The sequence below is a fragment of the Trichechus manatus genome, unplaced genomic scaffold (assembly GCF_000243295.1).
Source record: "Trichechus manatus latirostris isolate Lorelei unplaced genomic scaffold, TriManLat1.0 scaffold00038, whole genome shotgun sequence".
In the NCBI taxonomy this organism is placed as follows: Eukaryota; Metazoa; Chordata; class Mammalia; order Sirenia; family Trichechidae; genus Trichechus; species Trichechus manatus.
Window position 1 is genome coordinate 12,825,426 of NW_004443974.1, and position 27,852 is coordinate 12,853,277.

At 46.1% G+C, this 27,852-nt stretch overlaps 1 protein-coding gene across 4 annotated transcripts in view; it reads left to right on the forward strand.

Annotated features, from left to right (window-relative positions):
• The first annotated feature begins 4,934 nt into the window (after window positions 1-4,934).
• ODF2 (outer dense fiber of sperm tails 2) overlaps window positions 4,935-27,852 on the forward strand; it is a 39,267-nt gene continuing 16,349 nt past the window's right edge. Inside the window, exons 1-14 of one of the 4 annotated variants that reach the window (XM_012555345.2) lie at window positions 4,935-5,184; window positions 8,166-8,256; window positions 9,089-9,242; window positions 9,524-9,649; window positions 14,924-15,094; window positions 16,088-16,248; window positions 17,133-17,262; window positions 17,802-17,933; window positions 21,429-21,500; window positions 22,654-22,725; window positions 22,850-22,966; window positions 23,814-23,999; window positions 24,518-24,627; window positions 26,462-26,597. In XM_012555345.2, coding sequence (XP_012410799.1) covers window positions 9,135-9,242; window positions 9,524-9,649; window positions 14,924-15,094; window positions 16,088-16,248; window positions 17,133-17,262; window positions 17,802-17,933; window positions 21,429-21,500; window positions 22,654-22,725; window positions 22,850-22,966; window positions 23,814-23,999; window positions 24,518-24,627; window positions 26,462-26,597 — 1,521 coding nt within the window. In that variant the 5' untranslated portion in view covers window positions 4,935-5,184; window positions 8,166-8,256; window positions 9,089-9,134. Of the gene's footprint in view, window positions 5,185-8,032; window positions 8,257-9,088; window positions 9,243-9,523; window positions 9,650-14,923; window positions 15,095-16,087; window positions 16,249-17,132; window positions 17,263-17,801; window positions 17,934-21,428; window positions 21,501-22,653; window positions 22,726-22,849; window positions 22,967-23,813; window positions 24,000-24,517; window positions 24,628-26,461; window positions 26,598-27,852 lie in introns of those variants that run through there. The other 3 variants (XM_023730775.1, XM_012555347.2, XM_023730774.1) reach the window with 3 other exon arrangements.

Consider the following 27,852-nt stretch of genomic DNA (forward strand, 5'->3'; position numbering starts at 1 on the left):
GGTTGAATGGACATGGGAAATCCAGGGTGGAAGGAAGGAGTTTGCTGTCATAGGGAGAGCAGCTAGGGTCACGTAACAATGTGTGTATAAATTTTTGTATGAGAAACTAACTTGAACTGTAAACTTTCACTTAAAGCACAATAATAAAAAAAAAAAGACAAGGAAATTAAAAAAAAAAAAAGAAACCCCCATCTGCCCTCTACCCAAAATTTAGTCTTTTCTATATGTATTTATACCAACATCCCCCCCAACTCCTCTAAGCACATAATTAGAGTTATACTGAACTTAATGTTCTACAACCTGTTTTTTTCAATCAATAGATCATGAATATCTTTGACAAGTTTTCAATCTGTTAATTTTATTCTGACTAGAAATATATGCTTTTAAATAAAAATTTAACCATTATAGAAATTTACAATTTAGAAGTGAAAATCTCTCCAAATCCAACTTCCAGAAATAATCAGTTCTAACAGTTCAGTGAATATTCCTCCAGAATTTTATTACACACATATATTAACATACATAAATTATTTTCATACAAAAATGGCATCTTGTTCTACTTACAGTTTTGCTCTTTGCCTTTACATTTTTTTTTTTTTTATTCAGTGATACAGATTTATTCCGATCTTGGAGATCTTTCTACGTCTGAGCAATAGACCTCTCATTTTAATGGCTGTGTTGTATTCCTTCTAATATATATTAGCATCACTTATGGGGGAGCTAGACTTTTTCATCCTTTCACAAATAATAGTTATTTTTATTAGGCCTCAGATTAGATAGACCCTGAGTGTACTGAGACCTGGGAACCTGAGTCTCCCCCTGCCCCAACTACCATCTATTCTTTACTGCACTTCACCAGGTTCCACAGAGAAATAATACGCTGAGGGCATGCCCTGGGAAAATAAATGCATATGGACTATTGTTGTTAGTTGTCATTCAGTTGCTTACCCCTACAACAGAATAAAATGTTTCCTGATCCTGCACCATGTTGGAGTTCTTTGTTGAGGCCACTGTAATTTGAGTGCCTTCCAAATTAGGGAGCTCATCATCCAGCAGTCTATTGGACAATATTCTGTGATCCATAGGGTTTTCATTGGTTAATTTTTGGAAGTAGATCACCAGGCCTTTCTTCCTAGTCTGTCTTAGTCTGGAAGCTCCATCCAAACCTGTTCACCATGGGTGACCCTACTGGTATTTGAAATGCTGGTGGCACAGTTTCCAACATCATAGCAACACACAAGCCATCATGGTACGACAAACTGACAGATGGGTGGTGGATATTGCCTATTGCTGAGAAGCTTTTGCCCCAAATCCTACAAAATCTCCTAATCCACCAATCTGGACCATATGGAATCCTTTTTGCCTGGGCTATAGCCTAAAGGCAAGCCTGAGAGGACTCCTTTTTCTGTTTCCCCAAGTCTCCCACCCACTTGACCCTCTGAGGATGAGGAAGGGTCAGTCCAACGAAAAGCACATTGAGGAAAACAAGGGCTGAAAGGGAATTTCTCTTTGGTTTCAAATCTTTGCACACCTCCTTGGTTATTTCCTTAAAATACATTTCCAGAAGTGAAGTTGCTGGGTCAAAGAGGATGATCATGTTCAAGACTTTTGATATATGATGCCAAGCTGTACTGTCAAAAGTTACATCAATTTTTAAACCTATCAGCAATATATGAATGAGACTGTCTGCTTCCCAATAGCCTTGTCAGTGTTGGGTGTTGCCCTTTAAAAACAAGTGGCCAATCTCATGGGCCAAAAATGATTTCTTAGTGTGGGTTTCATTTGCATTTCTTTGATTACTGGTGAGACTGTGTATTGGCCATTTGTGTTTCTTTCTTCTTCCTCTTCTTTTTTGGTGAATTACCTGTTGCTATATTTGGCTTAGAGAAGCCCTGGTGGCTCAGCGGTTAAGCACTCAGCTGCTAACGGAAAGATTAATGGTTCCAACCCCACAGCCGCTCCACAGGAGAAAGGTGTGGCAGTCTGCTTCTGTAAAGATTATAGCCTGGGAAACCCTGTGGGGCAGTTCTACTTTCCTATAGGGTTACTATGAGTTGGAAACGACTTGATGGGCAACAGGTTTATATTTGGCCCATTTTCCTTTGGGGCTGTTTATGTTTTTATTTATTTGTAAGAATTCTTTGTGTATCTGAAGGTTAGTGAAACTTCTTATATACGTTAAAAATATTTTTTCGTAATTTGACTTTTTTATTTTTGTTTAAGAGAAGTTTTTATATACATAAGTTTTAAATTTTTATGTAATTAAATCTCTAGATTTTTTTCTTTATGGTTTTTGTCTTCAGCATTATGCATAGAAAGGTCTTCACCCCCAAATATCTAATTATATTTTCTCCTAAATAGTTATATATTTGTTTTATCCTTATAAATATATATATCAATTATATAAGATATATTTATTTTAATCTATATGGAGTTCATTCTGCTTTTTTTATCTGCTCTGGGGGATAAAACTCATCCTGGCCTGCCAGCCCCTTCATGATCTGGTCCTGCTGACCTTGGCAGGACTTCTCTCACAACTGTCCCTGTAACACTTCAAGGGACCCAAGTACTGATGTTGAATAAATGTATTATCTCATGCCTCAATGGAATAATACCTTTGCACCTGCTGCTCTCTGCTTGGAATTCTCACCTCTGCTTCTCTGTATGCCAAACTTCTACTCATCCTTCATGGCTAGCTCCAACACTATCACCTCTGGGAACACTTTCCTGCCTGCCCCAGGCAGACTGGGGCTCCTTTTCCTCTTCTTCTTTCCTTGGACCTTGTACACACCTCTATTAGTGCAATTGCAAAGTGACTGCAATGCTTTGAAAGCCATCACCCACTGGTCAGGCGCAGGGTGGTTAGCATTCAGAAAACATAGTCCAGCAATCCAAAGTAATGTCAGAATAACTCAAGTTCTTTACCTGCACTTCTCAAACACCACAAAAGGGACAGACCACAGCTATACTTGTTAAAATTCCCCTTTCCCATCCCACATCTTTCACGCACTATAGGTGTTTCTATGCCTCTGTCTTCAGCAACCCCCTCCTAATACCTCTCTGTTCCTAGACTACTTTCCTTTTCCTCTCTCTCACCCACCTCTCGTGTATCTGTGTGTGTGTGCAGAATGACTTCTCAATCCTGTCTGTTCTTGAATCCTCCATCACGAAGTCCCCAAAGAACAGCAATGGCAGGGTAGGACCCTCCTCAGAAGTGGGGAGAGGATGAAATCACATAGGCAAAATCCCTTTAGTGGGTGGGAAGGGGAAAACAATCATTTTGTTTGATTATATTAGAAAGGTCTATTATGAGTTCCTTGAGGACCTGTATGGGATTGTTGGTCTTTGCACTCTTGGCACTGGGCTTGGCACATACCCAAACCAAACCGACTGCTATCGAGTCAATTTCAACTCATAGCGACCCTATAGGACAGACAAGAAGTGCCCCATAGGGTTTCCAAGGTATATATCTTTATGGAAGCTGACTGCCACATCCTTCTCCCGTGGAGTGGCTGGTGGGTTCAAACCACTGACCTTTCAGTTAGCAGCCAAGTTCTTAACCACTGTGCCACCAGGGCTCCTGCTTGGCCCATAGTAGGGACTTAATAAACATTGGTTCAGTGACTGTGAGAACACTGAGAAATCAACAATTCTGTCTTGGGGATAAGAAGGGACATTCTACAAAGATGTTTGACCTAGTTGTTGAAGCAGGAAGTTTATCTTGGGCAGCAAGAAGCACATCTTCTTCCTGTGATGGGAAGACTTAAGGATGAGGGAAGTTAAAGATGCACGGGGTGGTTAGGAGAAGGTTGAAGGAATTCCATTTGATGGCTTAATTTTTCTCTATGAAACGAGGAATTTGGGTATGGGATGGGGAAGAATCAAAGGTTTGGAAAAGCTACAATGGGGAGTACGTTTCTAGAGACAAATAGAACAATTGCTGGGCAGTGCTGAGGACTCAGCTGAAAGTGGAGACCATTGCCTCCACACTGTGGATTTGATCTTTGCAGAGCTCTAGATGGTAGGGTTACAACAGGGATTGGGGATCCATCATTTATTAAACGGGGAGAAAATGACAGGGGTCAAGGGAGTGGAGGGCTTCCTACCGTTGAAGAACAAATATGGTAGGCATTAGGCTGTAAGAAGGCGGAAAAGAAGTTCCATTTGGGGATGAGGAAGATGGAATTTAGGATTTCAGGTGGAACACTTATGTGTCCCTAGGGATGTGTGTCTGATGTGGTGAGGAACGTCATTGGAGATGAGCTACTTCAAGAAACTGACAGGCCAACTATTGTTGAAGGGCTGTCCCTGAGAGTGTTAAAAGTCTCCCAGAATCCAGGGCGGCACCTTGAGCCACGTGACAGCCCCCCATGATTGGTTGGCTGTGATTCAGAGCTGGGAAGATGGCAGCCCAACGTGAACCTCAAAGGGACAGGTCTGTACACACAGCAGCACAGTGTGCAGACGGGCGGTGGCGAGCAAGGGGAATGCTGACTCTTCCCCTTTTTTTGGCAAAGGCACAGGTGATGTGGAAGAAGGAGGGAGTCTGAGTGGTCTGCAGAAGCTGGCTCTCTCTCTGCACTCATAGTGGACTAGGAACAGGTCTAGATTTCCAGTGCCCAGCCCAGAGTGAACTAATCTGGCTAGGTGTGAGATCCGGCCACTGTGACCCTTCTCTGAGCCTCAGCTTCCCAATATGTTATCAAGGGGAGCAGGTTGTAAGCGAATCTTAAGGCACCTTTAAGTTATAGGGATGAGCAGCACTCAATCAGTAGCCGTGGAATCTATTCAGACTCCAGGAAGACTTAAGGAGGGGTAAAACGGGCGGACGCAGGAAGCCAACCCTTGCACACAAGACCCAGCAAGTCCCTGCTGAAGGTGTCACTTTGTCTCCATGACCACGCAGCGCGTGGCCCGGGAGTAGGCGGAGCTTCTGGTGGGGCGGGGCATCTCTGTGACGCCAGGGGCTGAGCCTAAATGGCGAAACCCGAGCGGCTCACGGGGGGGTTTGAACTGGCCAATGGGCGAGCTGCCGACGGGGTGTCGGAAAAGAAGGCGGAAGCGGGGAGGAGTCGCCGCTGGAGCTGGACTGCATCCGCCGCGGCGTCTCCATGGCACGACCCTGGCCTCCGACTTCAACGACTTCATAAGGAGGCGTTTCTGGGCGCAGCCGTGTCGCTCCTGGTGAGAGGCCGCCGGCAGACGGGACCCAGGGCGCTCTGGGGCGCCCCGCGGCCGCCGCCTGGCTCTGTCCCCGCGGGCAGGATCATTCGCTTCCCGCCCCCCGGCGCGGTCGCCCTCCGCCAGGATCGCCTGGTCCTCCTGACCCCGCCGGGGTCGCCCCCGCCTCCAGCCCTCTGGCGCGCACGGCCTGCTCCTGTCAGAATCTGGCCCCCCTGCCCCGCCCACCGGCGCGGGACTTCTCCTTCTCCCGCTAACGGGCGGGCCGGCCGGCCTCCCTCCTCTGTTGCCCTCTGGCAGGGCTTCGCCCTTCTCTCTATGGGCAGAAACTGGTCCCCTCCTGCCTGCTGGTGGGTGGTCGTCCCTCCTCTCCACCAACGGAGACTGGCCCCTTGCTCTCTTGCCCGCCGGTGGTCTTCGCCTTGTCCGCCTCTTCCAGCGGGCCTGCGGCCCGGATTTCATCTCCGCACAGCAGTTATTTACCCGCTCCTCGTAGGCAGCGCTGTACCCCGGGAACCGCCCCTGGGGGCTTCTCAACTTCGCTGGAGCGGGTTTACCCGTCCACGGGGCCTCACCCGGGCATCCCGCCCCACTTCCTGAACAACCTTGCGTCTAACCCTCTCTAACTCGTTTATTAACTCCCAGCCAGCTCCTGCTGAGCCCGAGAGGATTTTCCCTCCGCCTAGCTGCGGAGCGCCCATTTTCGCTTGGAGTCTCTGCTCCTCCCTCTTTCAAATACTATTGGCCCTCTCAGGGTATTTATTCTGCCGGGAACGCCCCTTCTCCTAGGAGACTGTTGCCCTGGCCCCGCCCCGAACATCCCTCCCGCTCCCTGCGCAGGTCCGGGCCCACTTGGGGCCCACTTGGGGCCCACTTGGGGCCCACTTGGGGCCCACTTGGGGCCCACTTGGGGCCCACTTGGGGCCCACTTGGGGCCCACTTGGGGCCCAGTGGTTCTCACCCGCCCTCTTCACACGCCTGCTAGCAACTCAGGTTTTGCCCTTTGTAGCCCACCACCTTACCCCCGGGTGGGGTCTGGGCGTGGTGGTCCTTTTCCGCGTCTTTCCGCGCCCTCGTCCCTCCCTGGGAAGGGGAGTGACAACCCCCCCCCCCGCTACTGCTCACCAGCCACCCCGCAGGTTGCTCAGCCTCTCCTATCTCCCCCCACTTTGGCAGGACAGTTGCTGTGCGACTTGGACAGTAGAGGAGCGCCTCCCAAGTTTTCGTCCAACTGCCACCCCCAAAGCTTCCACCCTCCTCCCCTCAAAGAGGACGTTTGATGCCAGGCCCCTGTTATTCTCATTGACAAGCCCCTCTGGGTCCCCCTGAGCAGAGCCTGCTGACCCAATTGCCCACCTTTGTGGCTTTGGTGCCTAGCCATGTCTGCCTCATCCTCAGGCGGCTCCCCCAGGTACTTACTGCCAGTGTGGGGGGCGCCTCCTCCGTAGGGCAGGGAAAGGAGGTCAAGGGCCCCTAGGCTAGGCTTGGGCTCCTGGAGGCTTCTCTTTTTCAGCTTCCCTGTTCTTTGTCCTGAAATAATGGACCAAAACATTTAAAAATTGCTTTTAAAGGGAAGGAGGGAAACACACACACAATCCCATCTCCACCTCCCTCTCTCTCTAGGTGCCATAGTTTCTTAGTAGCAAACAGGGTCACCAAGGAGTGGTTTGTCTCAATGGAGTATTAAGCTCAGATCCTTTTTTGAAAGGATGCCAGGTGTAAATAAATACAAATGATGTAGGCAGTGGATGCAGCATTCAGCAAGGTGGTTTTTTCCAAAGAGGGAGAGATTTACCAAATCTGCTGGCCTCTAGTGAGCAGATATATTGTGAGGGTGGGGAAAATCTGTCTTCTCAGATTTGGTAATTCTCAGCTAACTGATTAGTAGGGCTCAATAACAATTTTGTTTTTTTTTTAATCAAGGTATAATATACAGCAAAGTGCATAAAATGTTCAAATGTCTTTATGTTGCATTTTTATGTTGCTTTATTTTCCCCAAGCATTTGTGGGGAGGGCAAGATAATATTTTGGGGCTATCAGGGCAAGGAGCCCTGGTGGCACAGTGGTTAAGTGCTTGGCTACTAACGGAAAAGTCGACACTTCGAACCCACCAGCTGCTTCAAGGGAGAAAGATGTGGCAGTGTGCTTCCATAAAGATTTACAGCCTTGGAAACCCTCTGGGGCAGTTCTGCCCTGTCCTGTAGGGTCAATATGAGTTGGAATTGGCTTGACGGCAGTGGATTAGGTTTGGATCAGGAAGCAATGGGATGGACCAAATGATCTTCCCAAGTCCCTTCCCGTCCTGGAATTCTTGGATGTATTGCTGCCAAAATTTTGGAGCAGATTAAAATTTGCTGTGTTTACAAATCTGGTGATGGGGCCTGTATATGTATAAGCAAAGTGAATTATACATGGGATCAAAAACAAACGAAAAACAAAAAACCTGGTTCTTAGGAGCTTAAAGGTCAGTGAGCGGAATATTTGGGTTAATATTTCATGTTCTTAGTCTTACTTTTATGAGTTTTAGTCACAGTGACTTTGCTTCTGAGCCTGCCTAATGCTCTGTCTTATGTCAGTCATTCACTGAGCATCTGTCTAGGGCCTCTTTTCCAGGCACTGCCCTGGGTACTTTCACGCTTGGCCAAGCTAGTACCTTGGCTGCTCCTCATGCGCTGCCTGCTTTTTGTCACCTGACAGGATGACAGCTGGTCTTTTCAGCAAAAGGTCATAATACATGTGATGCGATGGCAGGTTAAAAGGCCAGCCATGCCAATGCCCATCACCCCCTGTTTCCATCCCACTGCTGGGGACACCATGCATGTTTGTTGCTTGTGTAAAGGGATTCAAGTAATTCCAGACTGGTTCTCCTAGCTGTGAACTTGTTAGCCACCATATGCAGTGTGTATTGTCAGGAGGTCTAAGATCTAAGAAGTAGGAAAGCCCTAGTTTTCTGCTTATAATCTGGTTCTTGTGCCCGGGTGCAGGTTTCCATCGTGTGGGAAGAACGGAGTAACGAGTCTCACGCAGAAAAAGGTCTTAAGAACACCTTGTGGAGCGCCCAGTGTAACTGTGACGGTAGGTGATGTGCACACGAAGCAGCCTTCTCTGGTCTGTGGCCCTACCAGAAATGCTTCTGCACATGTTTCCTAGAAGCTGCCTTACCCTGCCAGGCACCTGTCATGGTCTGGGTATTCCGCTAGGTGCTGTCACACATATTCTGCTTTTTTGTTGCCTGTGATGAGGCTGCCGGAAGATGAGGAAGTTGTCTTAACCATATCTTTCCAGACACATACCAAAAATCTTTAAAACAGATTTTCCCCAGGAAAAAAGGAAAAGCAAACAACAACAAAGAATGGGGCTAGGAGCTGGTGGTGGGGGACGGGTGCATCACTGGGGTTCTGCCTTTCTTGTTTTCTTTAGAATCTACACCACAACCTTCTCGTCCTTGGCATCTCCTCCAGCTGTCTTTTCATAGTCCTGTACTGGTCTGCTGCCTGATTTATTTTGCATCCTAACCTTTTTGTGTGTTTCCCATGCTAATTCTCATGCTCAGGTCAGATAATGATGTAGAAGGCTCCATCTGCTTTCCAGCTGTGCTGCACCAGATCCCAGGAGGAGCTATGCATTCCAGCAGGCTTGAAAGGAGATTCAGCTCTGAGGGCCCTGGGGCCTGGTTTTGGGCTCTTTTGTAGAACTCATAGTCTCGCAGGCCCCTCTCTTGAATGCATCTAATCTCCCCAGTGGTCCTCAGCTGAGATTTCTGTGGGAGCCTGCTGAATGGCACTGCTGCCTCAGTTCTCGCCTGCATGCCAGTAGTTGGTAGTTGTCCTGCTCGCTTGGTGGCTAGGCTTTCAGTGGCCCTCAGAGGCTGTGAGCTGATTTTTATGCCCAGTTTACTCATCCACAGATCAACCTTTTTTGTGTTGTCCTCCCCCGCCTGCCAGAAGTGAACCATGAAAGACCGCTCTTCAACTCCCCCCTTACATGTTCACGTGGATGAGAACACCCCTGTCCACGTCCACATAAAAAAACTCCCGAAACCATCAGCGACCAGCAGCCAGGTAGGAGCATGCTAGTGGGCCGAGGTAACGGCTGTGGATTAGGGCAACACTCCTTCACTCAGCCTCCTCAAGCTCTTAACTTCAAAAGATTGGGAGACAAATGCACTGTCTTTTGGTGATCAGTTGTCCAGTTGGAAGGTAGGCAGAACTGTCATCCAGAAACAGAAGCAGTAACCTTAGTCAAAAGAGGCTCCCTTGCACAGTTTGGAGGTGGACGCCACCAGAGTGATGCCATAACCAGCCATGCATGGAAGTGACCCTGGGTTTGTCCATTTCCACAGAAATCTCATAAGCGCGGAATGAAAGGGGACACCGTGAATGTGCGGCGGAGTGTCCGGGTGAAAACCAAGGTACCTTGGATGCCCCCTGGAAAATCATCTGCCCGGCATGTGGGATGCAAGTGGGAGGTAGGCTCATTCTCGTTCAGGCTTTTCTTCTCGGACTGGTCAGATTCTAGCAGGCCTCAAAGTCGGTATGATTCAGGGTCAGCTATAGCTATTAGAGGTCTCCTAACAGGCCCCATTTATTGAGGACCATGTTAGACACTGAACATACGTTAGTCTTCTGAGTCCTTACAGCACTGCTCTGTGGTAGGTTCTGCTATCCCAATTTACAGATGAGGAAACAAAGGTTCAGAGAGATGAAGTGACTTGTCAGGAGTCTCACAGAGGAAGTGGCAGAGGCACGATTAGGAGTCAAGGGTATCTCATTCCTGAGGTTATATTCTTAGCCACTCTGATTATATGTGAGGAGCCACATAATATCTTTCCCCATGTAATTGTTATAGTCTTTGAAGCATAATTTAAAAATATATGTATACCAGAAAGTACTTATCCAAGAAAGCATTGCCTTTTTTTTTTTTTTTAGTTGTACTTCAGGTGAAGGTTTACAGAACAAATAGTTTCTCATTAAACAGTAGTACACATATGGTTTTATGACATTGGTGAACAACCCCACGACATGTCAACCCTCTCCCTTCTCGACCTTTTTTTTTTTTTTTTTTTTTTTTCGGTAAAAATATACGTAGCCAAAGATACACTATTTCAAAAGTTTCTACATGCGCAGTTCAGTGACATTGACTACGCTCTTCCAATCGTGCTGCTATTCTCACTTTAGATGAAGGTTTACACAACAAAATAGTTTCTCATTAAACAGTTACTACACATGTTGCCCTGTGACAATGGTTAACAACCTCACTACGTATCAACACTATCCTTACTCAACCTTGGGTTCCCTATCACCAGCTTTCCTGTCCCCTTGTGCCTTCTAGCCCTTGTCCCTGGACTGCTGTGCCTCATTAGTCCCGTTTTGTTTTATGGGGCTGTCCAATCCCCGGCTGAATGGTGAACCTTGGAAGTGACTTCACCACTGAGCTAAAAGGGTGTCCTGGGGCCATACTCTTGGGGTTTTTCCAGTCTCCTTTAGGCCAGTAAATCTGGTCTTTTTTGTGTGTATTAGAATTTTATTCTACATCTTTCTCCAGCTCTGTCCAGAACCCTCTGTTGTGATCTCAGAGCAGTCAGTGGTGGTAGCCGGGCACCATCTAGCTGTACTGGACTCAGTCTGGTGGAGGCCTTGGTAGCTGTGGTCCATTAGTCCTTTGGACTAATCTTTTCCTTGTATCCTGTTCTCTTCATTCTCCCTTGCTCCCGAAGGGGTGAGACCAGTGGAGTATCTTAGATGGCTGCTCACAGGGAAAGCATTGCCTCTTTTAAAGTAGTCATCCAAGGTTCCTTGGTTTTCACCCAGACACTCTGCCACACATAGGAGACCATGTACACATTCCATGGATGCCATCAAAGCTATTTTTGGAACAATCTCCTGGGGGAATTAGTGACTTCAGTATTAGTTTCAAGGTGCCTAAAAGAACTGGTCTCTTTTTTTAGCCACACCTCAACATGAATTGCCTTTCTGTCCATCTATCCATCCATCTATCTATCCATCCATCCATCTTAATCCATGCAGCATACAGTTATTGAGTCTTCTACGTACCAGCCACTTCTGGGAACTGGAGGTACAGCTGTGAGCCAGGCAGACACGCCCTCATTGTGCTTACATTCTAATCAATTGGCAATAGTAAAACTCAATGATAAGAGAAGGCTAAAAGCCTTTGGCCATGTTTTATGCAAAGCTCTCATTCTTGAGACAAGTAAAGGACTTTGGCCTACTTTAAGATAATGATACCTGGTCTTTTTTGGAAGATTCAGTCTTTTTTCTTATAGCTTATTACTTTTAAAATTAGAAATCGAAAATAAAAGTAATTATTCTGAAGTTTGTAGTCATAATCTCATGGTTTTGATTTACCAATTTATCCCTAAGAGATAAAGGGAGTATGGGGTATTCTACGGAATAAATGGAAAGTCTTCTGGCATATATATATATTTATATATGTGTGTGTGTGTGTGTGTGTGTGTGTGTATGTATGTATATGTATGTATGTACATATATATACACACATATATAAAATGCAAGAACAATTGGAATTAAAATGCTGTCTTACACTTTGTACTATGTGAACCTCACTAATAATCAGTGAAATGTAAATTAAAAACAACTATGTATTTTAAAAACAAAAATGAATGATTATTTTTATTGAATGGAAAAAAGTTTAAAAGATTCCAGATAACTTGTATTGGCAAACATATGGAGGATCAGCGAACTTTTTTTAGCAACTTTTGGTAGGTCTGTGAAACTGGTTCAACCCTTCCAGTGGGTTGTTTGGCAGCATCTAGCCAAACACTGATTCTGCAGTTTTACGTCTAAGAATTTATCCTAAGAAAGTCATAGAAGAATGCAAATGCAGGGATCTGTATGTAAACACGTTTACTGCAGCATTGCTTGTAATAGAGAAAAACTGGCGCCTACCTAAATGTCTGTCAAGAGGATATTGGTTAAATTACAGTACATCCATACAATGGAATACCTTGCAGCTATTGCAAAGAGTGAGATATTTGTATACAATAAGGAAACACAGAGCCACAGAGCATGTTTGACCCTATTTGCTGAAAAAAGGGTGTTAATGTGTATGCGTCTATGCATAACATTTTCTGGAAGGATATACCAGAAGTGGTAAGCAGTGATTATGTCTGGGGTATGGGGGATATTTTTTATGGACTGTTTGAATTTCTTTATAGCAAGCATGCATTTTATAATAATGCCTTTTTAAAAAGTGAAAAGACTTGGTAGTTTCAAAATATAAATTAAAGATATGCTGCGATGGAAATTGACTTTCTGTTGACATGGGTTGCTAGGAGCTATGATCCCCTCTGGAAAGCTCAATACCAACTTTTGGTCCTGACGCTACAGAATCCTGGAGATGGAGGCCCCAGATATGTGACTTGTCCAATCTCTCAGCAGCTCAGTCAGTAGCTATTTTTCATGCTTTCTCTTTTGGGCTAGCCCTTTTCCACCTCCCATTTCCTGTGAGGCTCTAGCCGGATCCTTTCCGTTGTGTAGACAAAGAGGAGAAAGACCCCAGGAGGTGAAAGTTTGGGGGTGGAGCTGGAAATGGAGCCCAGAAGCCACTGTGTGCATGTGTGGTTCTTGTTTGACTTTTTAAATCCCATCTGGTACATCAGATTGTGTTTGTGAGAAAGAAGGTTTAGATTTTTTTCTTCTCCCTGTTATTAAAGGTAATCAGTCTACTTCTATTACAAAAAGTTGAAAATACAGAAAAATAGACTATTACCTGTAATCTTATTACTCAAATCTGGCCACTACTAAGTTTTAAAAACTTTTTACTGAAAAGTACAGAGAAGTACACACGTCATTACACATTACTCAGTGAATTTTTACAAACCAAATATACCTGTTTCACCTGTGTTACCATCACCCAAACAGAAACAGAACATCACCAGCTTCCCGGAAGCTCCCCTCTGGTCTCTTTCCTGGTACCACCTACCCCTCCAACACCAAGGGTAACCACTGTTCTGAAACTATTAATATTTTGTTATATTTACTATCACACTTTTGCCTATGTGTAGTTTTTCTCTTTTACTATAGTGGTAATTGTGGTATCTATAGATTTGTTATTATCTTCCTTTTTAAAATTAAAAATAACTTTTTTTCTTATAAAAGTAATATATAGTCATTGTTGAAAAATTAAAAAATCCAAATCAGCACAAAGAAGAAAGTAAAAAACATCTCTAATCCTGCCACCCGAGTAAGAGACCTATGCAAACTCTAGGTGGGAAGCCTTCCTGAACTTTTCTTATGAATAGATTCATTCTTTTTAATTTTTGTAAAAATGGGATCATATTTTACTTATTGATGTATATCATTCTTTTTTGTTTCACATATATTGATTACATCTACACTGCACATTTTTTTCAAGGCAGCATTCCATTGTGTGTATGTTTGTACCATTATATATTTAACCAATACTATCTTGTTATACATTTAGCTGTGTCCTTGCCTTGAATTTAAACATTGATTCACATTCTTAGTTATTCATAGTAAATCCCTAGAAATAGAATTTCTGGGGCAAAAGGCACGTGCATTTTTTTAATCGTACCCTATGAGAGTCCTACTTGTTAGATTTAACAGTTATACTTCTACTAAACACTTTTTATTCTCGATAGCCATCATCTTCTGGAAATCGGCACAGAAGGTTAGCCACCTCAGCTGAAGAGGGCAAAAAGCTGTGCCAGTAATGAGAAGTGGCAATGACTTAATGTATCAGATTAAATTTATAGAATGAGAGTCAAGGTAATGATATCAAAAATCTGTGGAAACCCTGGCTCCAAAATTATGGTATCTTTTGTTTTCCCCAGTGGAATCCTAAAAGCAAAGTATTATGCAGCTTTACATAAACTTTACTAAGAGATACATGCATTAAAAAGAAATCTTTATTTCTTTCAGGCTGAAGTATTTTAAAAGTATTTTCCAGACCATAATACCATTCTACCCCTAAATAATTCAGTATGCATTCCTAATAATATTTTTCTTTACAACCAAAATAATGATAATTAGTCCTAAAAACTTAATTTGTTAGTATCATATAATCCCCAAAACCAAACCCACTGCGTTCAAGTCGATGCTGACTCATAGCAACCCTGTAGGACAGACTAGAACTGCCGCATAGGGTCTCCCAGGCTGTAATCTTTACGGAAAGAGACTGCCACATCTTTCTGCCACAGAGCGGCAGGTGGGTGGGAACCACCAACCTTTTGGTTAGCAGCTGGGCACTTTAACCACTGCGCCACCAGGGCTTTGCTAGTATCATATAATACCTGGTCCGTATTCAGATTTCCTTACCTTTTACAGCAGATTTGTCCATGCTTATAATTAGTCCACCATTGATTATTCTTATTCATTGAAAAGACTTTTAGCATATTTCACTTCTACCCAATAGAAGACATCTATTGCCCCAAAACTTTGCCAACTTTGGATATTATTATTATTTTTGCTAATTTACTATAATCTTTTCTTTTTTCAACTTAACATTGTAATGAAGCTTTCTATGTAAGAAATTCTTCAAAAAGGTCATTTAAACATGGGTAGGTAAATGTTCCATCAGGTGGGCGCAGTGTATTCTTCTCCCCCTGGGTCCCTGTTGTTGGACATTTATTTAGCTTTTCCTGCCTAATAAAGTGAGCCTCCAGTGGACCACCAGGCATGGTGGAACTGATGGCTGAGGTTTTGCCTTACGAGTTCATGTGTCTCTCCTTCTTCTATGTCAGAATCCACCTCATTGCCTGGAGATCACTCCACCATCTTCAGAAAAATTGGTCTCAGTGATGCGGTTAAGTGACCTCTCTACAGAAGATGACGATTCGGGTCACTGTAAAATGAACCATTATGATAAGAAGATTGACAGTCTAATGAATGCAGTTGGTTGTCTCAAGTCTGAGGTGAGGGGTGTGGGGGACTGTGACAGCTAGCATGTGTGGATGTGTGGGAATGTCTAGTGGGTTCCTGGTGGATCCTTCCCTCAGGCTGCCTCTGCTGCCTTCCATCCTCTTCAGGGTTGCCCAGGACTTTGGATGCCCCTGGGGAGGTAGTTGGGGAAAACTCCAGATGCCATCATGATGATAAACAGCCCTCTTTATTGAGCACTTACCTCAAGGCTGGCACTTACTTTGCCTGGTGCTGTACATGGATGGCCTGATTTGATTTTTTTCAACAGCAAATGAAGCTAGGGGTATTAGTGCCCCCATTTTAGAGTTGAAGTAACTGGGAAGCTTCAGCCTTCACTTCTCCATTTTATGAGAAAGTTTAACAACCACCAAAGCAGCCCCAAAGAGGCAAAGAAAATTTGTCCTTAGTTGCTTAGCTGTCACTTCGGAGGGGATATGGCAATGGAATTGGAAACAAAACCTGGATGTCCAAGGAAGTTGGTAGATCTGGCATTAAATCCAGGTCTTGACTGCTAACATGGCCTGTGTCTTTAATCCTCCACCCTGTGCTTCAGGCCCATGGACCCTTCTGGAGAACCTGGGGCTGGTTGCCTGGCAACAGCCCCTCCTTTCCCCTTAGCCTACAGCTCGCAGGGGACTTTTTATGACATCTTCCCTCCTAAGGTAGCTAGTTGAACCACACGTGGTTTCCATACTGGCTCCATCCCCACTAGCTGAGTGACCTTGGGGCAAGTTGCTCACCCTCTCTGCTTGGTCTCCTCATCTACAAAATGAGGAGAGGAATGGTATCTACCCAGAGAGGCTTTGTGAGGATTAACTTGAGATTGCTCCCATAGAGGACCCGGTGCAGGGCCTGTGTAGCAACATCGCTCTCAAAATTGAAGGTGCCCTTATTCTGGTTCAAAGTGATGGACATGTCAGTGGGTGGAGATGGGTGGAGAGGAAGAACCTCCCCTCACTGGTCCCTGCCTTCATGTCCTTGTGCAGGTCAAGATGCAGAAGGGTGAACGCCAGATGGCCAAGCGGTTCCTTGAGGAGCGGAAGGAGGAGCTAGAGGAGGTGGCCCAAGAGCTGGCCGAGACTGAGCACGAGAACACAGTGCTCAGGCACAACATCGAGCGCATCAAGGAGGAGAAGGACTTCACCATGTAAGGCAGCGCCTCACCCTGCCCCGCGAGTTGATTCCTTCATTCCACACCTCTCTCGAGCCAGGCTACCCTAGCTCCAGAGGAGACAGGCACAGGCACTACCTCTATGTCTTGGAGCACAGTCTAACCTGGGGGACAGCTGTTCAACACAGTCGCATAGGGAATTACCCCCTTGCACTTGTGATTCACACCATGAGGAAAAAGGAAGACCCCATTGAGTGTGGTGGGAAGGAAGTCTTTCTGGAAAAGGTGACATTAAATGGAGTCTTGCAGGATGGTGAGGACAGGGACAGAAACATGCTAGATAGTGGGAACATCTTGTGTGAAGGCTCTAAGGTGGGAAAGTGTTTGCAATTCAGAAATGGAAAGCAGGCCAGAGCCGAGGAAAGGGAAGTGGGCAGAGAGCAAGGGTGCCACAGAGGTTGGCCGGGGCCTGCCCTTAGAGGTCACTGTAAAGAGTTTTCATGGGGGCCAAAGAAAGGTTTTAAAAGCAGGGGAGTGGCATGACCGGACTTGGCTGGAGTGTGGAGAGCAGATGGGAGGGCCCAAAAATGGATCTGAAGCTAGTGGTTAGGAGGCCGTGGCAGCATCTGGTGGGAGAGGTGGCAGTGGTGAGAACTAGGATGGTGACTATCTAAGAGAAAAACAGCCACAGGTAGCATAATGTCACCTGGTGTGGAGGCCGTGGTCTGATGCCTAGGTGGGTGTGACTTCTGACCCTTGTCCTTCCAAAAGGTACTGGGGCTGGAAGGACCGCCTCCCCACTCCCCCACTGTTCCCTGACTAGGATATGAGCCTCTCAGGCCATTGTGAGGTGAGCCTTGGCGCTCTGGGTGGGCAGAAGCCTGCGAGGGCTTACAGAGCCCTGTTTTCTCTGGTCCCAGGCTTCAGAAGAAACACCTCCAGCAGGAGAAGGAGTGCCTCATGTCCAAGCTGGTGGAGGCTGAAATGGATGGAGCTGCTGCCGCCAAGCAAGTCATGGCCTTGAAGGACACCATTGGGAAATTGAAAACAGTAGGTGGCAGGCAGGAGAGGGGCCATCCCCAGGCAGGGTGGGGTCTCTGTGCAGTCATCAGGCTGACTTTATGACATAACTATGCTGGGAGAGAGCACACTTGAATTCTCAGTCCCTAGCCCCTACTCATACTCCTCTTGAAGATGACCTCTGGTGGCCAGGGCCTCTGAGGAAACCGCATCATGGGTCACCTGGGATCATACTGAGTCAAGGCATGCGGTTGATTCCTGCAGGTATCAGCCACCAGGTGCCTTCTTCCTCCCTTGCTGCCTCCAGGAAGCCTGCCCTGATTACACCTGCCCATACTGAGCTCTCCAGTCCTCTTCACAGCCTCTTGCAGCAGACTCAGATCCTGTCCATCCTGTTAGTTCTGCCTCCTCCAGGAAGCTTCCCCTTGACTACCTTGACCCTGTACACCCAGCTCTTTTTACCTAGGCATCTTGGCACCCAGCACTTCTTAGGTCCCCCACAGCACCTCTCTCTACTGCCTCCTCCCTTCTCCCCCTGCATGTTGTGAGACTGCCAGATTGTCTTCTAGGAGAAACAGATGACCTGCACGGACATCAACACCCTGACAAGGCAGAAGGAACTTCTCCTGCAGAAACTGAGCACATTTGAAGAGACCAACCGCACCCTCCGAGACCTGCTAAGGGAACAGCATAGCAAAGAGGTGAGCTCATGGCCTCTGCCCACGTTCTGGGCAAGAGGGTTCGGACTCAGCTGCACCCCTCTAGTGCTATATGCCCATCCTCTTTGAGCCTCAGCCTCCTCATCTGTAAAAAGGAAATAATACTGGTGCCTGGCCTGAGAGGCTGTAGACAGATTGAATGAAATCATTCACGTAAAGTGCTAGGCACCTAGTAGTCAGAAACGGTCTTAGTTGTTGTTGAAACTGGGCCAGGTGGCACGTGAAGGACCTTAGAATAGCGGCAGTGGGGAGTCAGGATTTCAGCTCATTTTCAAGAGTGTGTGGCAAACCTAGGAGAGTACTGGGCTCAAGTTCATGTCCCTTTTTTTAAAAGAATGATGAGTGGATGACAGACCCAGATTGTGTGGGATCATTTTGTTTTCTTGAAAGATGTTCTTCGAAGCATATTTTATGTTAGCAAATTATTCTGAAAAGACTTAACACAGTATAAATGGTCTTCTTCCTGTTTGAGTCAAACCAAAGGGATGCTAAACCAAAAAAAACCAAACCTGTTGCCCTCAAGTTGATTCCGACTTATAGCAACCCTATAGGACAGAGTAGAACTGTCCCATAGGGTTTCCAAAGAGCCCGTGGTGGATTCGAACTGCTAACCTTTTTGTTAGTAGCCATAGCTTTTAACCGCTACACCACCAGAGTTTCCAAAGGGATGCTAAGCGCCTCAAAATGCCAGTGCTGATAAAATGATCACATTTTTCTTAGTTCAATGTCTTATGAAATGTTGTCAGTGTCTTGTCTTTATTTTTTAAAAGTTCATGTTTAGGATATATAATACAGAGCAAAGTAGTGTACATACTGCCCAGCTTTAGAAATAAAACCTGTCCATGTAGTTAGTTAAATCCTGCTTGCCTCTTTTTTTCTGATAATCTTGTCTCCCTCTCCTCAGAGGGAACCTGTATATCTTGAACTTGATGGTTTGTATCACATATGTATCCCTAAGCCACATGTAGTATTATTTGGCATATTTTAAAACTTTATATGAATGATATTGTTCCGTGTGTGTTCTTCTGAGTTTGCTTTTTTCACTAACATTATTTTTATTAACTTGATACGTTTTTATCCTTGAGGTCTAAGATCATTACCGTTCTCTGCTATTATCCATTTATGACTAGCAAAAACAATGCAAACCCATTGTAGTCAAGTTGATTCTGACTCATAGCGACCTTATAAGATAGAGTAGAACTGCCCCATAGGATTTCCAAGGAACAGCTGGTGGATTCTAACTGACCTTTTGGTAAGCAGCTGAGCTCTTAACCACTGTGCCACCAGGACTCCATTTATGTCTACACCACAATTTATTTATCCATTGTTCTGTTGGTCTACATGTATGTTTTCAGTAGTTTGCTATTATAAACAATGTTACTTCAAGCATTCAAATACACTGTCCAGGTATACTTATTTGAGAGTTTCTAGAATATTTCTATCAATTTTACTAGTTATGGCCAAATTATTCTCTAAAATACTTTTATGGTACCTGTTTTGTTTCTGGCTCAGTGATCTGGGACAGATTTTTATCTCTTTTGGGCCTCAGTTTTTCCACCTGTAAAATGGGAATCACATTTTCTACATGGAGTTGATGTGAGAATTAGCAATGATGTGTGTGTGAACGAGGGACTCGCATGCTGCCTGGCACATAATAGGTGCTTGGTAAATGGCAGATGCTGCTGCTATTTTGTGCTGAGACTGGTGCCTTCAGAAAACCCCTTCTCCTTTTCGACGTCTTGGCTTCTACCATCCTAGAATCCCCAGAACCTCTAACTAGAGTTGAAGGGTTAGCTAATTTGGACTCACACCTAGAATAGGTGTTCCTCTTTGGTTCCAGGCTCTGATCTCCTCAGTGCCCATCTGGCACTCAGTAGCCCCTGGCCCCCCACCATCTCCGTGCTTAGTGGGGAGCCTTCAGTATTGTGGGAGACTGCTGTGGCTCTGCAGTCAGAGTTGGCTTCAGGGCCCTGACTCTGACATTTCCACCTGTGTGACCTTGGACAGCTTACCTCACTTCTCGGAGCCTCAATCTCATCTGTAAAATGGGGATGGTAATAGGGCGTGGCTCTTAGAGTAGGGAATTTGGTGAGATCGCGTGCACCTAGGACAGCAGAAGAGTCAGGTTGTTTCGTGTCCCCTGGAGGCACGGGAGTGCATGGGTATAATGGGCAGTGAGAGCAGCTTCAGGCTCTGGGTCCTTGGTCTAGACTATCTGTCCTGTGTTCTTTGCATTTTCTTGTTATTGGAGAAACCACAGTGCTCTCTTCTGCCAGTTCTTGGTCCCCAAAGAAACTTTGGGATCCAGGGAGCCTTTCTGTCTTGGCTTGTGAAGAGGGCATGCAGGACTGAGAAAGAAAGGGAGGGTGGCCTCCTTCAAGGGACATTTTGTTCTGGTGCCCAAGAAGAACAGGGATGGTTCACAAAGACACAGCCCAGTGGGCAAGGATGTAAGCAGGCAGTTCAGAGAAGAGGTAACTCAGACGACTAATAAACATATGAAAAGATGCCAGCCCTCACTGGTAATTAGAGAAATGCAAATTAAACAGTAGGGACTGGCAAAGACTGCCTACAGGCAAAGTCTTGCTATTATCCTGTGCTGGTGAGTGTGGGGAACCCAGTGCTCACGCCCTGGTTATGGCAGTAAGAATCAGCACAGGCATTTTGTACAGCAGGATCTAGTACAGTCACAAATCACAAACCTTCTGACCCAGCAATTTCCTCTTCTTAGCATCAACCCTAGAGAGACACTTTGTACACGCCCAGTGACTATTGCTACAATGTTTGTAGTTGCAAAACCTGGGAATAACCCCAATACTATCAGTAATACCAAAAACCCCTTGCCATCCAGTTGATTCTGACTCATAGTGACCCTATAGCACAGAGCAGAACTGCCTCATAGGGTTTCCAAGAAGCGGCTGGTGGATTCGAACTGCCAGCCCTTTGGGTATTTGGGTAGCAGCCAATTGCTTAACCACTGTGCCACCAGGGCTCCATCAGTAAAGGAGAGGTAAAAAATGCAGGGCTATATCCATAGGCTGAAAAGCTGTACCCCAACAAACAAGAATGAGATAGATCGATTCTTATTGCTATGGAAATGTCTCCAGATGTATTGTTAAGGGAAAAGAAATCAAGTTGTAGCACAAAAATACAATATGATACCATTTTTTGTGAAAACACACATGAATCTCTCCCTACCTACCCCTTAAAAAATGGTAACATTTTTTTAGGTGTAGCTATATGTAAATACATAGAGAAAGAAAACGCATCAAATTGATAACCGTTGGAGGTGGGTGTGAGGGCGACTTTAGCTTTATTGGTGTTCACTAAATATTTTAAACTTCTTTTAAACTTTTTTAAACTTTATTACTTCTATAATTAGAAATATAGTTTTTGGAAAAGGAAAAGAATCAATAGAATGTAGACATCTGAGTGTATTGCTTGATGACTTGGCTTTCCTTTTGCCTTCCCTTGAAGGATTCAGAAAGGCTAATGGAGCAACAAGGAGCACTGCTAAAACGGCTGGCGGAGGCCGACTCAGAGAAAGCGGTAACATAAAGTGCCCCCTACCCCACCTTAGTTTTATGATCTGTAAAATAGAGTGATGTCCCCTGTCCTGCCTGCTCCACTGGGCTTGTCTAGGTGATCATTTGAGAGCTTGAACCACAAAGCTGGATACCACATGAGAGATGATAATGATGATAGATTTATAGATCATCAGGGTTCTGTTACCTGGATTTTCTTATTTGTATTATGGATTAAGAGTCATCAAAAGGTATATACCTTTTGACTCAACAATTCCAATTCTAGGAATTTCTCCCGAGGCAGCATGTTGCGAAGACTATCCCATATAACCCTAAGTTCCTCAAGATGTTAACGGGTGGAAGAAAGAAAAGGTGAAGGGATTCCGTGGCCATATAAATTTGTGAAACTACTAGCTGGCCTGGACAAAAAGTCTAATAGGTTTCTTAAGACCTTTTGGAATCCTTGATGTATTAATGCCCATTGTGAGTGTCCAAGGGAGGAAAGGAATATGGAGGCCACGTTTCCCAAGGTTTGGCCCTTGGCCCTTGATGCCTGGCCAAATATCACTGTGGAAAATGTCGACCTGAGCAAGGCATGGAGATTGAGTAATCCTGGTGATAATTCCTAAACCTGTATTCCCAGATCAAGGCTTTTTTTGTTTGTTTGTTTTTAATTGTGGTAAATATATAGGTAAAACATTTGCCATTTCAACAATCTTCACGTGTACAGTTCAGTGACATTAAATTTGTTCATCATGTTGCCAAGAACTTGTTAGATTATGATACATTAGTAAATTGAAACATTAAACAGCTGTTTCAAAAGATGTAGAGGATTTAATCATATTATGGTAAATGTGAGATTGTAGGCTATGGAACAGAATATGCTCACGACTTTTGTAACATTTATTAGCAGTGAGTATCTGGGTGGGGGATTATAGGGATTCTTGAGAGATTTTTGGGTGTTTTTCATTGTTTTCTACAATTAATGCTACTTCTTAAAAAACAGCATAATAAATAACATGCTTGTTAAAAAAAAAAAATGGATTTCTGCGACAAGGGCCAATGTACTTGGGCCCTTGGGCCCTGGTGGCCAGACATTCACAGGAGTCTCCTTGCCCCCTGGGTTGGGCCTCCTCTCCCTTCCCAGGGAGCACGTGACAGTGTGTGTTCTCTCCCAGCGCCTGCTGTTACTACTGCAAGACAAGGATAAGGAAGTCGAAGAGCTACTCCAGGAAATTCAATGTGAGAAGGTACCATCCCTTACAGTTGCTCTGTTTTATGAGCCAGCGGAGCCTAGTGGTTCAGAGAGTACACTCTGGAGTTGGAGAGCTGGGTTCCAAGCCTGGCTCTGTCACTTTCTCTGTCTCTCCAAAGGCTCAAGCAAAGACAGCATCTGAGCTTTCTAAGTCCATGGAGTCCATGCGTGGGCATCTGCAGGCTCAGCTTCGGTGCAAAGAGGCTGAGAACAGTCGCCTGTGCATGCAGATCAAGGTACCTGCTGGCCCTATAAGCAGGGAGGGAGGAGGCAAGGGCCTGGGAATCTAAGGAAGGTGGTAGCCATGAGTATCACTCCCAGCAAGGCTTTGCCCCAAAAGTTTATGGGGCAGCTGCCGCCAAAGCACTCATGCTTCAGAGGGACTCTGGGGACAGTGGCAGGGGCAGTGAACAGAGACCCTGGAAGCCTTGGGTGCCATGCCCGTGGGCCAATCACTTAATTCCTTAGGCCTGCAGTTCATCTGACTAGAACACTGAGGTCTCAAATGTGAGCCCAAAGATCCTTTGAGGCTACGGCCTCTGTTTGACTGGTACAGCCCTGCTGAGTACCTGATGGAGGAGGGAAGGAAGTGAGGGCAGGGTGGGCAACCCATTCCTGTGTTGGCTTCTTTCCCTTCCTGCCTATGCTATGGGCATTCACACATGTGAACAAGCCTAGCATGGCACCTGCCCTCCCCTGGGGAGACAGAACCCAAGCCAGCAGTTACACCCCAGTGTGGTAAGTGCTGAGATGGAGAGAAATGCCAGGGGGAAGAATTCCAGAGGAGTTCTGTCCTGTCATTGAGACTCTGTGGGATAAAAGGTGGAAAGGTGCCAGGTGGGCATGGGGAGCTAGAAGGAACTGTTTCTGTGGTCTGCATCAGGGGAGCCCGAGCCCACAGCCCCTACACAGTTGCTGACTGTTTTCTGTCTGCCCTACTCCCTTGTTTTGCTTGTCTCTTTTTCTCTATTTCTCTCTGTGGCTCTCTTGCCTTGTCTTCCCCCTGCCTTTCTTGTCTCTCTCTTCCTTGCCCCCTTTCCCTCTCTCCTCATTTGTTCCGCGCCACCGCCCCCCCCGCGCCAGAACCTGGAACGCAGTGGGAACCAGCACAAGGCGGAAGTGGAGGCCATCATGGAGCAGCTGAAGGAACTGAAGCAGAAGGGAGACCGAGACAAAGAAACCTTGAAAAAGGCCATCCGAGCCCAAAAGGAGCGAGCCGAGAAGAGCGAGGAGTACGCCGAGCACCTGCACGTGCAACTTGCTGACAAGGTAGCAGGCATAGGGGTGGCCCAACTTCTCATCTGCCCTGAGGAGCATTGCATGATGATGGAGGTGGGAGTGGATGGATAGACAGGTAGCAGGTGGGTGGGTAAATGGAGCTGGTTTGGTGGATGAATAGGTGAGTAGTGGTGGAAAAGCTAGATAGAAGTGACCAGGTGGTGGTAGAAAGGGGGTGTGAGCCGGTGGGGTGGGTGGTCGGCAGAGGGGGAGGTGGTTGGGTGGGATCACGGTGGATGGCTGGAGATGATGGGAGGGGTGGTTGGACAGTTTAACCACATAAATATTATGATGGTTAAAGAAGGATTTGCCAAGTGGATGTGTGTGATAGCTGGCAATCTAGGAGCTGGGCTCCCATTATCACTCTGTGTTCTCCAGAAAGGTGAATTGCAGGAGTGAGGTTTAAGCTGTTAGGGTGAGGGGTCATTCAAGGTGAGGCCAGCCCCTGGCTCCCTGAGGCCTCGTTGCTGACCACCAAGCTGACAGGCCCCGTTGTCCTGTGTTCCCAGGATCTTTATGTTGCTGAAGCTTTGTCGACTCTGGAATCATGGAGGAGCCGCTACAACCAAGTTGTGAAAGACAAGGGAGACCTTGAGCTGGAAATTATCGTCCTTAACGAGTACGTCCTTGTGTTAGGAGAGGGAGGGTGGGCTAACTGAGAGACTTGGGTGTGCAGGTGAAAGGAGCCTGGTGGTCTGACAGCTCATGTGGCTACTATTTGGTCTCCGCTGGTCAGGGACTGCATTGGGCTGAGATGTGAGCAGCCCTGAGCCAGGCTTTCTGATTGAAGCTGGGGTATAGGCTCCAGCCCTGCCCTAGCAGGCACTGTGGAGGAGCTGGGCTTCTCTGATCGGTCACAGAGGCCTGGGCCTGATTGCAGGCTCTGAAAGCATCACCTTCTGTTCCCAGTCTGCACAGCATGGGAAATGGGCACACTGGCATTTCATTTTTATTCCTCTTTTTGGGAGATAAGGCAGCTGATGATCCCTGTGTCTTCAGTCAGTAGGTCAGTGCTATGGCATAGGAGGAGGGGGCAGAAGTGGCCTTCAAGTTGCAGGTGACTTCAGCTCACACCTTGAATTGTCAGCAGTAACCAGTCATTGTCAGTGCCACCCATATTCATTTATTCCTTCATTCAAAATAGTTATTGAGCATCTACTATATGCCAGACCATCTAGCCTCTAGGTTTACAACAGTAAGAGACAAGTGTGGTCCCTGCCCTCATGGAGTTACCCTGTACTCTAGAGGAGCAGACAGGGCTACAAGAGACCTAGACTCTCTGGGCTAAGGATGGGTCACAGAGGGAGCTATGACCCACCATAGTCTCCAGGTCAGGTAAGTCTTCCCTAAGGAGGTAGATATACAAATATACCCTGAGAACCTGCTGTGTGCAGGGGGCCCTTTGCCAGGTGCTACCCTCAGGGAATTCTCAGTCTAGTGGAAAAAAACACATAATTAAACTAGAAGGATGCATGATACAGAGGGAAGAAGGTTTGGGGAAGATGGCCTGAAGAGGGGAAGTCCTCAGAACCTTACCAGATAAAATAGCACGGTGTTTTTGCTTTGGTCTAGTCAGTGTTCAATAAATATTTGCTGATGGGTGAACTGTAATTGATCAACAGTGAGAGCACATACTGTGCAAGGTCCTGTGCTGGGTCTGTTGTCAAGAGAGATCTAGAGGTCTGTGAGCCCCCATGATCTCTGAGGTCACAGCCTCTGCTGGGAACCAGGGCAAGGTGGGCAGCCAGCTTCTGGGTGACTTCTTTCCCTTCATGTGTGTCTTCATCCCACACACACTCCTTGCATTTCCTGCCTGTGCTAGGTGGGCATTCACATGCATGAACTAGCCAAGCATGGCACCTGCCTTCCTCTGGGAGAGATAGAAGTAAGCCAGCAATTACAAGTGAAGCCAGTGTGATAAGTGCTGAGATGGAAAGGAATGCATGAGAGGTATCCCTGGCCACCCAGCCTGGGAGTTTAGGGAAGGATTCCAGAAAAATTCTGTCTGAACATTGAGACCAGGAAGTTGACAGGCCCTGTTGTCCTGTGTTCCCGGGATCTTTATGTTGCTGAAGCTGAATGGATTATAAGATCCGGGGAGGTGCTGTGAGGGGCTAGGAAGGCAATGTGTCTGAGGTCCTTGCATTCAGGGAGTGTCTCAACCTTATTCTTATCATAGAATAGAAGTCTTCTTGGAGGGAGTTGGTATGGGAGACAAATCTTAAAGAACTTTATTCAGAGGTGGGATACAGCCACAGGAATGCCACAAGCAGCGACACCAAGGAAGGGCAGTGCAGCTACCTCTTGGGGTTGAGATTGGGGAGCAGGCAGGGTACCAAGAGGTATGACGTGGCATGGGTAGCAACAGCTGGCCCACTCCACACAGAGACCCTGGCTCCTCAGAAACTGTGTAATTGATTCTCTCTGTCTGCTTTTGCTTTGTGACCTGCCAGCCGGGTGACAGATCTGGTAAACCAACAACAAACCTTGGAGGAGAAGATGCGAGAAGACCGGGACAGCCTTGTGGAGAGACTACACCGTCAGACTGCTGAATATTCTGCATTCAAGCTGGAGAATGAGAGGCTGAAGGTCTGTAGAGAGGCAGGGTATGGGACAGTGGGTTGGAGAGAAGAGGGCCCAAAGGCTGGGCATGTGTGGGTGGGCATCAGAGCTGAGCACCAGGGGCTTCAGAGGGCCTGTAGGCAGCAGCATGAATCTTGTAGTTCAGATCTTGTCTCTGCCTCTTACTAGCTCTGGGACCTTGCAGAACATTTCATCTTTTGTTTCTGCAGTTCCCTGATTGGAGGGAATGAGGTCCTTGCAAGAACGTGGTAATACATGTGAAATGCTTACCAGGACGCACTCAGCATACGCTCATAAAATCGAACTGAGGTGGAGGTTCACATTTACTCTCCTGGGGCACTGGTGGGAACTTCACACGTATTGATTCTTACTCACTTGTTGTTAGGTGCTGTCAAGAGTCAGTTCCAACTCACAGTGACCCTAAGTATAACAGAACGAAACACTGCCTGTTCCTGTGCCATCCTTAAAATTGTTGCTATGTTTGAGCCCATTATTGAAGCCACTGTGTCTGTCCATCTCATTGAGGGTCTTCCTTTTTTTCACTGACCCTCTGCCTTACTAAACATGATTTCCCTGTCCAGGGACTGGTCCCTCCCAATAACATGTCCAAAGTATGTGAGACGAAGTCTCGCCATCCTTGCTTCCAAGGAGCACTCTGGCTGTATTTCTTTTTTTTAATTTTTATTATTATTTTTTATTTTTTTATTGTTGTAGTTTAAATGAAGTTTACATTTCAAGTTAGTCTCCCATAAAAAACTTATACATACATTGGTATGGGACCCTAATTGCTCTCCCCATGTTGTGACAGCACATTTCTCCTTTCCATCCCTAATTCCCCATGTCCATTCAACCAGCTTCTAACCCTCTGTGCCTTCCCATTTCACCTCTGGACAGAAGCTGCCCATTTAGTCTCTGTGTCTACTTGAGCTAAGAGGCGCACTCCTCACGAGTATCACTTTATGTCGCACAGTCCAGTCCAAACCTTGTCTGAAGAGTTGGCCTTGGAAATTGTTTTAGTTCTGGGCTGATGGAGAATCCAGGGGCCATGCTTTCTGGGATTCCTTCAGTCTCAGTCAGACCATTAAGTCTGGTCTTCTTACCAGAATTTGAGTTCTGCACCCATCTTTCTCCTGCTCCATCTGGGACTCTCTGTTGTGTTCCCTGTTGGGTGGTCATTGGTGGTAGCTGGGCACCATCTAGTTTTTCTGGTCTCAGGCTGATGAAGTCTCTGGTTTACATGGCCCTTTCTGTCTCTTGGGCT